This window comes from Grus americana, unplaced genomic scaffold (genome assembly GCF_028858705.1).
Source record: "Grus americana isolate bGruAme1 unplaced genomic scaffold, bGruAme1.mat scaffold_272, whole genome shotgun sequence".
Lineage (NCBI taxonomy): Eukaryota > Metazoa > Chordata > Aves > Gruiformes > Gruidae > Grus > Grus americana.
This window is the reverse complement of record NW_026561560.1, coordinates 30957-43832: the sequence shown is the minus strand read 5'-3', so window position 1 is coordinate 43832 and position 12876 is coordinate 30957. Positions and strand designations below refer to the sequence as shown.

At 54.7% G+C, this 12876-nt stretch overlaps 1 protein-coding gene across 1 annotated transcript; it reads right to left on the bottom strand.

Moving 5' to 3' along the window:
- Positions 1-4352: 4352 nt before the first annotated feature.
- LOC129200532 (olfactory receptor 14A16-like) lies at positions 4353-5348 on the bottom strand. Its single transcript, XM_054811842.1, has one exon. The coding sequence runs from the start codon at positions 5316-5318 to the stop codon at positions 4353-4355; it is 966 nt and encodes a 321-aa protein (XP_054667817.1). The 5' UTR covers positions 5319-5348.
- Positions 5349-12876: the final 7528 nt, after the last annotated feature.

The window sequence follows — 12876 nt, the reverse complement described above, 5'->3', positions numbered from 1 at the left end:
GGCAGTGGAGTTGGGTATCATGAAGGCCCGGAGGAGGACAGAGGTGGCCATGCAGCAAAGGTCCCTCCTCAGGACTGAGGTGTATGGCCAGAGATGGAAATGGCCAGTGTGTGGGGCAGCCAGGGAAAATTGCCCTGCCGGGGCAGCGTCCCTAGGGCGTCCAGGGAAAAAGGCACAGACTGGGCCCCTCTCTTCTGCACCTTTGCTCCTTGCTTCCTTCACCGTGCCCCTTGGCTCTGCACCGTGATCTGCACCCTGCCGCGTGCCCCCACCCTGCACACTCACACAGCTTAGCTCTACACTGTGTTTGTTCTCTCCTGGGCACATTTCGACCCAGCCCAACCCCTCCCCAGCAATCCCTAATTCTCCTCGCCTCTTCCCAGTACAGTGGCCAAGTCTGGGCTGGCCCACGGCAGTGCCCACGGCAGGGTGCTGCAGAGCTCTGGGCACTCAGCCCACAGCCCCAGCCCCTCTGAAGGGCACAGCAGGTCCTGGGGGGCAGAGCAGGGGGTTCCGGCTCCCCATCGGTCCCAGGGCTTGACCTGGCCGCAAGGGCATGAGGAAACAGAGGCCACTCACCCTCTGGCTCTCCTCTGTTCCTACTGTAGGTGACCCTCCATGCTGACTGCATTTGCCCCCTTCTCTGCCCCCACCAGCCCCACTCTCCAGGACAGCATGGCAATCCTGGCGCTGGAGCTCCTCAGCTAACAGCTCTCCAGTCTCCCTTCCCTGTGCCAGCGGGGTTCCTGCTGCCTCTCCTGTGATCGCAGAGTCCTCGTTTTCCTGTGAATGCCTGGAATTAACACTTTACTTTAAAAGGTAGAAGGGGACGTTCAGAGTGATGGCATTTGTCTTCCCAAGTAACCGTTACACGTGATGGAGCCCTGCTTTCCTGCAGATGGCTGAACACCTGCCTGCTGATGGGAAATGGTGAAGGAGTTCCTTATTTTACTTTGCTTGCATGCACGACTTTTACCTATTAAACTGTCTTTATCTCAACCCACAAGTCTTTGCACTTTTACCCTTATGATTTTCTCCCCCATGCTGCCGTGGTTGGAGTGAGCGAACGGCTGTGTAGGGCTTGGTTGCTGCTTGGGATTAAACCCCGGCACAAAAGTGCTTTGATTTCTCATTCATTCCTGCCCCCCTAAGGGTTGACTTCAGACAAAAAGATGCTGCTGGTTAATTTATTTTGCTTAAATGCAGAGAGAGTCTGGCTCCTCATTTACACAGACACTGTGGGTCACACAAGACAGGTGGATACCTAGGACAGAGGGGATGAATAAAGACATTTCTTTGCAGACAGCATCATCAAAAGTGGAAAAGGAAAAAAAGAGAGAAAATAAAAAAGAATAAACGAAGAGAAGGAAAGACAGGCTTAGACTGTCAAGATATATATTGGGAGTGATTTGCAGAGGAAGGTACACAGTCTCTGGCTGTTAAATACCATCTAATCAGTTTCCTCAGGGCATCCTTGAGCTCCAGGTTCCTCATGCTGTAGATGAGGGGGTTCACTGTTGGGTGTAGAACCATGAACAGAACTGCCATCGCCAGATACAGGAATGGGGAGGAGATGGAATGGGACTTCAGGTAGGCCATCATCATAGTGTTGATAAACAGGGAGACCACGGCCAGGTGAGGGAGGCACGTGGAAAAGGCTTTGTGCCGTCCCTGCTCAGAGGGGATCCTCAGCACGGCCCTGAAGATCTGCACATAGGACACCACAATGAAAACAAAACATCCCCAAACAAGAAAACCACTAACCACAAGAAGGCCAGCTTCCCTGAGGTAGGCATCTGAGCAGGAGAGCTTGAGGATCTGGGGGATTTCACAGAAGAACTGGTCCAGGGTATATCCTTGGCAGAGAGGTATTAAAAATGTATTGGCCGTGTGCACACTGGCATAGAGAAACCCACTGCCCCAGGCAGCTGCTGCCATGTGGGCACAAGCTCTGCTGCCCAGGAGGGTCCCGTAGTGCAGGGGATTGCAGATGGCAATGTAGCGGTCATAGGCCATGACAGTGAGAAGAAAACACTGCTACAACTAAAAAGAGAAACCAAAATATTTGAGCAGCGCATCCCAAGAAAGAAATTGCACTCTTGTCTCAGAGGTAATTGGCCATGGATCGATGATGCCATGATGGAAGAGCAGTGGAGACAGAGCCCAGGTCGAGGAGGAAGAAGTACATGGGGGTCTGAAGGCACTGGTTGCAGGCTATGGTGGTGATGGTGAGGCCATTGGAATAGCTGATGGCATTTGTGGGTTCATCTCCCCACACACACACACTGTGCATGCTTATGTCTCGTCTGAAGCATGCAAACTTGGACTTCTGACCTTGTCATTCAATGTCCCTCTGGGGAGGGAAGAACAGCCTCTCTGAGCTGGGCTGAGAGGCCAGTGCTGGAAATGGTGCTTGTTATTGGCTGCTCTGTGATGGCTGCCCTGGGGCAATTTCCCCGGCATGTCCAGCGAATAAGGGCCCAGAGCAGACTCTGCTCTGCCGGTCCTCCTTCTCTCTCTCAGGAGGCCTGGCTGTGCAAGGACACTGCCCTGTGCCCCCAACCTCCGCACTCATGCACTGTAGCTGATCACTGGTGTTTTCCTCTCCCTGGCACTTCCCATCCCAGCCCCTCCCCAGCTCTCCCCATCTGCCTGCCCTTGCCCCAGCACAGCCCAGCACAGCAGCCCAGGTTGGGACTGGTCCCACAGCAGGAAATGGAGGTCGATGACTGTGTCTCTGGCTGGCATGCTGACAAGATCCCCACCCCAGACAGCCTGCAGCCCCCCGTGCCAGTCCCACTCCCCAGGACAGCACAGAGTCCTGGCCCTGCGGCTCCTCAGGCAGCTCCTGCGGCCCTAAGGATAGGGCAGCCTGCCCGGTCGAAGGATTTCTCTTGCCTTGCACACACGTGGTGCCCTGCTCTTCTCCCAGGACATTCCATTTCCCCACAGAGCCTTTCCCCAGGTGAGCATGTCTGTGTTGGCCTGGCCGGCCATTCCCGCACCCTCTCCTCATGCTCCCCGCAGCCCCTGAGCTGGTGGTGCTGCTCTGCAGAGCGCGTGGGCTGCGGTGCCCGGCGCCACGGGCTGACTCTGCAGGGCCGGTGCCGGTCGGGCTGCGTGGCAGACCTAGCTCAGGGCTGTCACTGCCATTGACTGCCTCCCACACAAGTTCTTCTGAGGCCATGGAGGGTGTGCAGAGGTACCCTGCCTCACTTCCAAGGCCATGAGATGCATTTTGGTGCTGCAATGCATCCAGCCTATGACATTTCACTGAGGGTGATAACGCATCACTCACCAGACTGCTTTCCTTGTGCCCGTTGTGTCTCCTGCGTTGCAGAGCTCGGACTTTCCTGTTCACACCCAGATTTGGCACTTTACCTCTGGTCTCCACCTTGGACAGGCTCACGCTCAGTGGGGCTCCATCCACCGCTGACTCCCCGGCACACGCTGTCCCTGCAGATCCCCTGTGCTCTTCTGGCAGCTCCTGAGTCCCTCCAGAAAAACATTCACTTGCCAGCAGCCCTGTGAACTGCTGTAGAGCCCCAGGCAGGTGAGTTGGGAACCATTCCCCATCCGCATGGGTGTTGGCCACCAACAAGCAACACCGGTACCAGACGTCAGTCCCTAGCAGACCACACTGGGACCTTGATCTCATCCTACTGAGCCCACAGAGAAACAAGCAAAGCAACAAGTCTCTGCAGAGTCTATTCTTTGGGCATGTTCTTGAGACCAGCTTCTGAACACCTAAGCCTTCGGGCACTGCCCTGAGAAGACCCCCTTGTATGATGGAAATGCTGCTATGGAGGCCAGCTCTGTATCAGAAGTGCCCGTTGCCTCTCCCTGCCTGCGGTCACAGGACCGCCACACAGCACGACTGTAACCAAGCTTCATGAGCCCCCAGGCCTTCCACCAAAAAAGGGCTCAGGAGAGCATGGAAATGGAAGGAGAACAGCTTGGGAAAGACCAAGTGCTGGTGCTCCCTGGCAGTGCGGCTGCACTGACACTCTTTTCTTCTTCCCCTCTGCACACAGGCTCCCCGCAGCTGCAGAGCAGGTCTTGGAGGAAGGACCTCAGAAAAAAGAGTCAATGCAGGGCACTTTATTTTGTTTAAACACCCAGAGGGTATGACTCCTCATTTGCACAGCCTCCAGGTCACACAAAAGCTGGATAGATTGTGAATTAGAAATGGGTCAAATAAAGACATTTCTTTGTGGAAAGCATTCAGATAAGTAACACAAAAAACAAATAACCCAAACTTCACACGCCCCCCCACAAACCCCCTTCCCCCAAGACCAAAATGATCATAAAAAAAACTTCCAGAAGACTGGCTGGGCCTGTAATGAGATATATTATGAATATTCTGAAGAAGTAAACAGGCAGTTTACTGTTTCTGGAAAGCATCCAGTCATTAGTTTCCTGAGGGCATACTTGATCTCATTGTTCCTCATGCTGTAGATGAGGGGGTTCATGGCTGGAGGCACCGCTGAGTACAGAACAGCCACCACCAGGTCCAGAGATGGGGAGGAGATGGAGGGGGGCTTCAGGTAGGCAAACATGGCAGTGCTGATAAACAAGGAGACCACGGCCAGGTGAGGGAGGCACGTGGAAAAGACTTTGTGCCGTCCCTGCTCAGAGGGGATCCTCAGCACAGCCCTGAAGATCTGCACATAGGACACCACAATGAAAACAAAACACCCAAAGGCTAAACAGGCACTAACCACAAGAAGCCCAACTTCCCTGAGGTAGGCATCTGAGCAGGAGAGCTTGAGGATCTGGGGGATTTCACAGAAGAACTGGTCCACAGCATTGCCGTGGCAGAGGCGTAGGGAAAATGTATTGGCCGTGTGCAGCAGAGCAGTGAGAAACCCACTGCCCCAGGCAGCTGCTGCCATGTGGGCACAAGCTCTGCTGCCCAGGAGGGTCCCGTAGTGCAGGGGTTTGCAGATGGCAACGTAGCGGTCGTAGGCCATGACAGTGAGAAGAGAATACTCTGCTGAAATGAAAAAAAGAAACAGAAAGAGCTGTGCAGCACATCCTGCATAGGAAATTGCCCTGGTGTCCCAGAGGGAATTGGCCATGGCTTTGGGGAGAGTGGTGGAGATGGATCCCAGGTCGAGGAGGGAGAGGTTGAGGAGGAAGAAGTACATGGGGGTGTGGAGGTGGTGGTCACAGGCTATGGCAGTGATGATGAGGCCGTTTCCCAGGAGGGCAGCCAGGTAGATGCCCAGGAAGAGCCCGAAGTGCAAGAGCTGCAGCTCCCATGTGTCTGCGAATGCCAGGAGGAGGAACTGGGTGATGGAGCTGCCGTTGGCCATCTGCGGCTGCTGCTCACAGAGGTCTGTGCATGGAGGAAAAGACAGGGAAGAGTTAGAGTAGAGCTTAACCTACTCCATTTCTCATAGAAACCTCCCAAAGTGCTTTACCCCTTTCAGGAAGACCTTTGGCAGGTGTCTTTGCTACATTCAGGTTGGTGCTGCTTGTGGGTGCCATAGGAGCAGGGAGCTCTTCTGGGGGCTCTGGAGGACTTTGTCCCGCTTACAGCAAGAGCTAAACAGGAACATAGGGTGATATCAGGTTAAGTCCACTCGTAATTGATTGTTGGTCCCAGTACACCAGACTGCAGAGTAGAGCTGTGGGCATTTCCGTTTGCTTACTTTGTTGTTTGCCTATCCACACCCGAGGGATTTTTTAAAGGCATAAACCCTTGGCATTTCTTCTGCGCTCCAGGGGAAACCTTGTGGGTTCTGAGAGACAAAGGAACTGCTCCTCAATGCGGAGTGAAGAGAGTCGATCTGTCCATCAGCCCTGGTCTTGGCTGGCCTGCGCTGGCACCTCTTTGAGCTGGAGGACGATTGCACCCAGATGTTCCTCTGAGAAGAAACTGGACACTGGAGGATCTCAGCTCTCCCCTCCTAGGCAGGGACACAGAGGGCTCATTGCAGCTGCCTGTCTTCTCCATGGGACTGCTAGGTGACACAGAGATGCCCTGGGAGAGCTAGGCCCTTTTGGAGGGCAGCCTGCAGCCAAGCAGGACCCACTCCCACCCATTCCCCCCAAGAAAATACCTGAATGTCATAAATATGAGGGGTCCTGCAGGAAGAGTAAGCTCACTCCCGGCCCCATACACTGCAGTGCCCAGAGCCCCAAACATTAGGAGAGGACGCGGATGCTTTTCCTCCATGGATCCATCTGCATGAGACAACATGCAGCACTGGTGTCTGAGCTGCACCCTAGTCCTCGCCCCTCACACCAGCGATTAACGGGGAAGAACAAGGGCAGCAGGGACAAGAGGGGAAAATGCCAAAGTACTCCTGCCAAGGGAGTCAGGAGAGGGAGACACAGCTGGACGCTTGAGTGTTTCTCCTCTTCGGTGGTTGGGCCGCTGGGAAGGAAACGCATGATCAAGTCCCTGTGACATTAAGGGTGGGAATATCTGCTGGGTGGGAGAGGAGACCAGGGAGTTGCTCTGGGGAAAGTGTCTGCACTGCAGGGCATGGCAGGGAGATGCCAAATGCCCCCTCCGTGGCATTTCTGGGAGCAGCTCCCTCTCACTCCCTGCCCATGTCACCACTGCCTGGAGCTGTCCCTGCTGGGACCCGTTTCTCTGCCCCCAAGTCTCCTCCCTGCCAGTGCTCACAGCTCTCATCCCACCCGCTGTGTGCTCGGCTCTTCCCTACAGACCCCTCCTGGCAGCAGGGCACCGGCCAGAGAAATCTCTGTGTGTGCAGGGGCTAAGGAGCAGCTCAGACAAGTGCTGAAGTGATCCCGGAGTCGCTCTGGGGGACGCATCTGCCCCCGTGGGTTCGAAGGGGGCTGGGGCACCTCACTCCCATGCAGACCCCTGCCTAGCAGGGCTTCAAGGGTCACTGTCTGAAACTCCCCCAACCCCACAGAGCCCACGAGCAGGAGCAGGAGCAGCACAGACAGGCGGGAAGAGGAGGAGCAGCACCACAAACAGAAGGAAAGGCACTTAAGACAGTCGTCACCTTCACCAGCCGTGCAGGCAGCCTCCCAGACAGCGATGCTGCAAGGCAGTCACGCTCAGCCCCTGTGCTGCGCAGAGAAAAATGGGCACAGGGCTGGAGAGAGGCACCGCTGCTCTGCTGGAGCTCTGGCTGCAGAGGGGGCAGCTGATGCCTTGTGCCCCACGGCCACGAGGGCAGAGACTTTGCTGGGTCAGACAGGAGGCAAGGGGGCTTGCTCAGAGGAAGGGGTCTGCACTGGAGGGGGTGACAGGGAACTTTCCCAATTCTCCTTCCCATGACATTGCCTTCTCAGTTTCATCTTCTTCCCTGCCCACCCCTCGGCTTCCTGGTCCTTTTCAACCTGCTGCTTTGCCCCACAATGTTTTCCTCACAGGAAATTCTGAGAGACCCCATCCCACCGTTGGTGCACTCAGTGTTGCCCTACAGAAAACTCTCCCCGGGAGGGCACCGCCTAGAGACATCTCCCTGCTTCCGACGGGTAAAGAGCAGGTCAGACGAACCGTGATGTTGCCAGCCAAGGTGATGCTGGTGATGCCTGCAGGCTGAGGGGTAGGCGAATGCATTTTCTGAGGTTCCTAGAAGACCTTCTGATCATGCCACGTAATGGTTAAGAATCTCAGTCACTTCTCAAATGTGAGCAGCTCCGTTTCCCTTCATACCCCCAAAGCATGAAATTGAAGCCTGAGGGAAGCACCTTTGTTTCCAGATAGCCCCTGCCTGGACCCTCCAGCCCTGGGAGGATCTGGAGCTGTGAGCGGCCCTGATCCATGCAGCAGCCTCTGAACAGCAGAAGGACCCTGCCCTGTCATGCCCTGCCGGGTGTCGCTCCTTGCACCCAGACCTTCTCCCCACAGCACCGTGGGGAGCTCCCCAGAAAACCTGAGTGCTGCTCCTCGCAGGCAGCACAGTCCCTGTCCTGGCACAGAGCCCCCTTGGGCTGCAAGGACCCTGCCTGGAGCCCAGGGCAGCCCCACACCCAGCCTGGCACCCCTGCAGCCATCGCTGGGAGGAGGGACCCATCATGCCCTGTCCCTCTGAGGATGCAGCAGGGAAGCCCTGCTCTGGAGCAGATCCTTCTCCTCCACACCTGAAAAGCCAGGAGAGCCATCCTGACAGGTCCTATCAGTTGTGGCATGGGCCAGGTCTAGGAGACACTTCCAGGCACTCGTCTGCATTGCCCTGCAGCCAGAGACTTACCGTGTCAAGGGCTGGGAAGATTTCTTTCCCCGGTGAGCTCCCACACCAGAAGTCTTTCACCTTCTCTCGTTCCTCTTGTCTGCTCTCAGTGCCTGCAGGCAGTGCCCTCAGCCCTGCTGCGCTTTGCAGAGGAGCTGCTCCTGGGCAGAGCTGTCTCTCTGCAGCGCTGCCCGCTTGCCATGAGCTCCCTCCATCCCAGGAGCCCAGCCCAGCTCAGCAGCAGAGGACCAGCCCAAGGCAGCACTTCCTCTGCCCCCCCACGCCCCCCGGGCTCTCTTAAGGTGTCGCTGGGTCTCCAGAGGAACCTGCTGTGAAACAGGCTGAAGGAATCACTGATGTTCCCTCCCACAGCTGGGGAGAAACACTTTCCGGCAGAGTCTTTCCTCCTAATAAAAAAAGCGTTGGGCATAAGAATCTCCTTTCCTTGTGTCGGCATTAGACGGGACACCCAGGTAGGGACAGCGAGGGCTCTCCTTTACCCCTGCTGAGGGAAGGGACTCAGCTGACTCAGTTGAGGCATCTCATCCTTGGTTTGCAGTCCTGGGGCTGGAAGGGGACTCAGCTCTCACCTATGGCTCCCACAAAGCCTCAGGAGGTGGGATTCTTCTTGCCTCAGGTCAGGTGGGCACCAAATAGGCACCTGCTGCCTGGGAGCTGCTTGTCTCAGTTCCCATGGGAATTACTGGAGATGGAGGCCAGGAGTCACCTGTTCAGACTCAAACACCTGGTGACATCTGAGGTGTCAGGCGTGGTCCAAGATATGTGCAGGGAGCTGCAAGCTCCAATGGAGCCGTTCATAGAGACAGGGCAGTATCTGGAGGCATGGTCTTGGAGCTTAGAGGGGAATACCTTTGGCCAACAGCAGATGCCCACATTTTGGACAACTGAACTTTTCCCTACTCCTTACGTCCAGGGCAGCCTACTGAGGTAGTCAGGGGGCCAGAAGGAGTCTTTGCCATAGCCATCAGCCATCTTCTGCATCAGCTGTAGATACTAGATCACCTTTGACTGTAATGGCAGATGTCTCATGGACATCCCTACGTTGCCCAAGCCAATTCAGGGCAGCTACTCAACAGCCAAACACAGGCCTGCAGTGCTATGATGTGAGATGCCGGGGCCCTCCAGCACAAGTGCATGTGGCTGGCAGGGACCGCACGGGACCTACAGGAAAGGCATCTGCGTCCAGAGTGGGTGTGAGACAGACACTCCAAATCGCATGTCCGATTGCATCAGTTTCTGTTGGCCAGCTACTGAATCCCACCACTGCAATGAGACGGGGTCTGACCCAGCTCCATCCAGTTGATGCAGAAGTTCATGCACAGGAAGCACATCCCACTGGGATCTCCACTCATTTGCCTGCTTCCAAAGTCTGCTGGTTCTTCTTAAAGACGACCTCTTATTCACTCACTTGATGATACAAGCAAGGAACCGTCCAAGGATTTTCAGAGTTTTCCTGGATCACAGGATGTCCACACCCAAAGACATTTTCAGCAGCATCTGTCCTTCCTTGAGATCAGCTTCACCTCCACCACAGGCTCTCAGGGGCTGCAGAGACACCACGGAGAGCAAAGCCCTCTCCTGCCAGGACAGCAGAGACCAGCCCTGCTTGCCTCTGGCCTCGGGGAGAGAAGATTTGCCTCTTTCTATGCCTTCACGCTGACATCTGCCATCTCCTCCAGCATGTCTCTGGTCTCATGCAAAGCATGGGTCTTGGGTACTTGGTCCTGGGTTTGCCTGTGACAAGTCTGAGCTTCTCCCTGGTGCCACGGCTGAGGTGCTGCAGCCCAAACGTGCATCAGTGGCCTCAGCCTGGGGCACAGACCGCTGGAGAGCTGGAGTCCCAAGTGCCACTATAGACTCTTGGCATTGATGGAGTAAATGGTGAGGGGTGGTGGGACAGCTCACAGTGGTGCTGCCATGGTGCGTATGGGCTTTTCAGGAGAGGCAGGCCGGGAAGAAGGGGTGGGGGATGACCTCCGTCTGAAGGAGCTTGTTATACGTATGGTGCTCCTCTACGGGATGTGCAACAGGTTGTGTGAGCCTTGTGGGTGAGGGTGAGAGGACAGGCCACTTAGTGTGGCATCCTGGTGGGAGATGAAGAACCTGCAACCGGGGTAAGGAAGTGGACTACGCCTTCATTAATTAAGCAACCCAAGGAAGTCTCCAGATGAATGACGCCAGGTCTTACTGGGGACTTTAATGACTCTGGCGCTCACTGGAAGGGGTGCACAGCAGGGTGCATATTGTCTAGCAGGCTTCTGGGTCTCCTGGGACAACTTCTTTGTACAGGTCCAAGGTAGGCCAACCAAGGTGATGCTGACCCGAATCCAGTCCCTGCAGAGGGAGGGCTGATCAGGGCTGTGAAAATGAGTGTGAGCCTGGGCTGTAGTGACCATGAAATCTCAGCTCACAAGGGGAATGAGAAAGGACTGCAGCAAAGTAGAGATGCTGGGTCTCTAGAGGAGACGATTTTAGCCTCCTCAGGGGACTTTTGGGGGCAATCCCACAGCAGCAGCAGCAGCACTCAAGGGCAGCAGAGCTGCACTGAACTTCTGGTCTTTCAGGACACCACATTCCACACAAAACAACTGTCCGCATTAACACACAGGAAAACAACCGGGTATCTCAGGACAGAAACTTGGCTAAAAAGGGACCTCATGAAGAAGCTCCATAGAAAAAAGAAAGCATCCAAGAGGTGGATGCTGGGACTCAAGGAGGGATTTAGAAGTAGGGATGGTTTCCTGGAAGCTAAAGCTTCCCAGTGTAGACCCTTGCAAGGGCTACAGGGACACCAAAAGGAGCTGCTGCTGCTGCTGCTTCAGGAACAGTTAAGAAACAAAGAGAACGAGTGGCCACTGCTGAATTTAGTAAGAGCAGGTGTTGATAGATCTGAGTTCTCTGTGTCCTTCTTGCCTTCGTCTCCTCCAGAAAGGTCTCTGAGGCTTTTCTACCTGGAGCAGGACTCTGGAGGAGAACAACTGTTGGCGAATTTGGATTAAGTCAGGAGTTACCTGAGGAAGCTCAATCCTTACCAGTCTGTGGGAGTGAAGGGGCAGCATCCCAGGGAGCTGAGAGCGCAGGCCGATGCCACAGGGAGGCCACTCTCCATCATCTTGGAAAGGACATGGAGACTGGGGGAAGTCCCTGCCAACTGGCAGCACCCAAACGCTGCATGTACTTTCTGAAAAAGACCCAAAGGATGAGCAGGGGAACTAAAGGCTGTCCCCAGAGCACGTGCACTTGGATCCCATTTCTGGGGAGCATTAAGAGAAGGTGACTGGATTTACCCATGGTAGACTGTGCCTGCCCATCTTTTTTGCTTTCTGTGATGGAAGGACAGGATTGGTGGATGCGGGGCAGAGCAGCGCTTGCCCCTTACCTCAAAGTCAGCAAGGCTTTCAGCATCATTCCCCACGCTGTTCTGGTGTCCCAGTAAGGTCATTATGGTCTACATAGATGAACAGGTAGATGGTCAGAAAGACAGTTGGACTTTCAGGCTTGGATGGGTGTGGTCAAGGCGTGCTACTGTGCCTGGATGTGTCTATCTAACAGGGTCCTGCAGGTGTCTGTCCTGCAATCTGTCCCATTTAATGCCTTTTTAATGATGCAGAGAAGATGAGAGAGTATTTTTTCATATGATTTCTAGATGACAGAGCGCTTTGAGGAGAGCAGACACTACACTGGGGGACAGGGCTGCCGTCCCAAGGGACCTAGACAGGCTGGAGGCACAGAGGTAACCTCGCGATATGCAGTCAGGACAAATCCAAAGTCCTGCTCGTGAGGTGGACTGAGCCCCTGCAAAGCCAGAGGCCTGTGACTGCCGAGGTATAGGAAGCAGCTCTGCAGGAAAGGCTGTGGTGGTCTTTGGGTTACAGTAGGCAAACCATGAGCCGTTCAGCAAAGGCCAACAGCACCCTGGGCTGTATGAGCAGGAGCACAGTCAGTGGCAGTGATTATCATCTTCCTCTACTCAGCACACGTTAGACCGCATCCAGAACACTTTAGCATGTTTTGATGCACTGTAATGCCAGAGAGACATTGGCCAACTGGAGCCAGTTCAGTGGAGGGCCAGAAAGATGGTCATGGCTAGAGCACCTGCCCTGTTAGGAGGGGCTGAGGGAGCTGGACTTGTTCAGACTGGAGAACGGAGGGCTTTTGGGGGAGGATGGAACAGCCTTGCACTGCCTCGGTGCAGTTTCCAAGAAGACATTGCGGTGCGAGGCACAAGGACAAGAGGCAATGGGCAACAAGAGAGGCTCAGGCTCGATATAGGGAGAAATTTTTGACACATGAGGCAAATCAGACCTGGGAAGACCTTTTGAAGAGAGTGTAGACTGCCTCCATCCCTGGAAGTTTCAAAGAGACATCTGGATAAAGCCACGAGCAACCTGGTGTGACCCTGCTTTGAGCACAATGTTGGTCTATAGACATCTTGCAAGGCCACTTCCAGCCTGAATGGAACTTTTGTCCCTTCCCCTTCATGTTGTCAACATTAGGGAAAGCACTCCGTACAGCTATTTACGTTTGACGGTGCTTTTCTAGACAGTCTTTAGCACCTAAAAAGGGAATCACACAATATCAGAACACTTTCAAAAACCACACTTGGTAGCAAAAATAACCTGAATTAAACCTTATCTATGAAGACAAAATCCAGCTGTGTATGGACTGAAAAAACAGTGAGTATCCTCTC

Bases quoted from the DNA above. Each gene is read 5' to 3' on its own strand.
- LOC129200532 (XM_054811842.1), bottom strand. From the start codon at position 5,318: ATGGCCAACGGCAGCTCCATCACCCAGTTCCTCCTCCTGGCATTCGCA.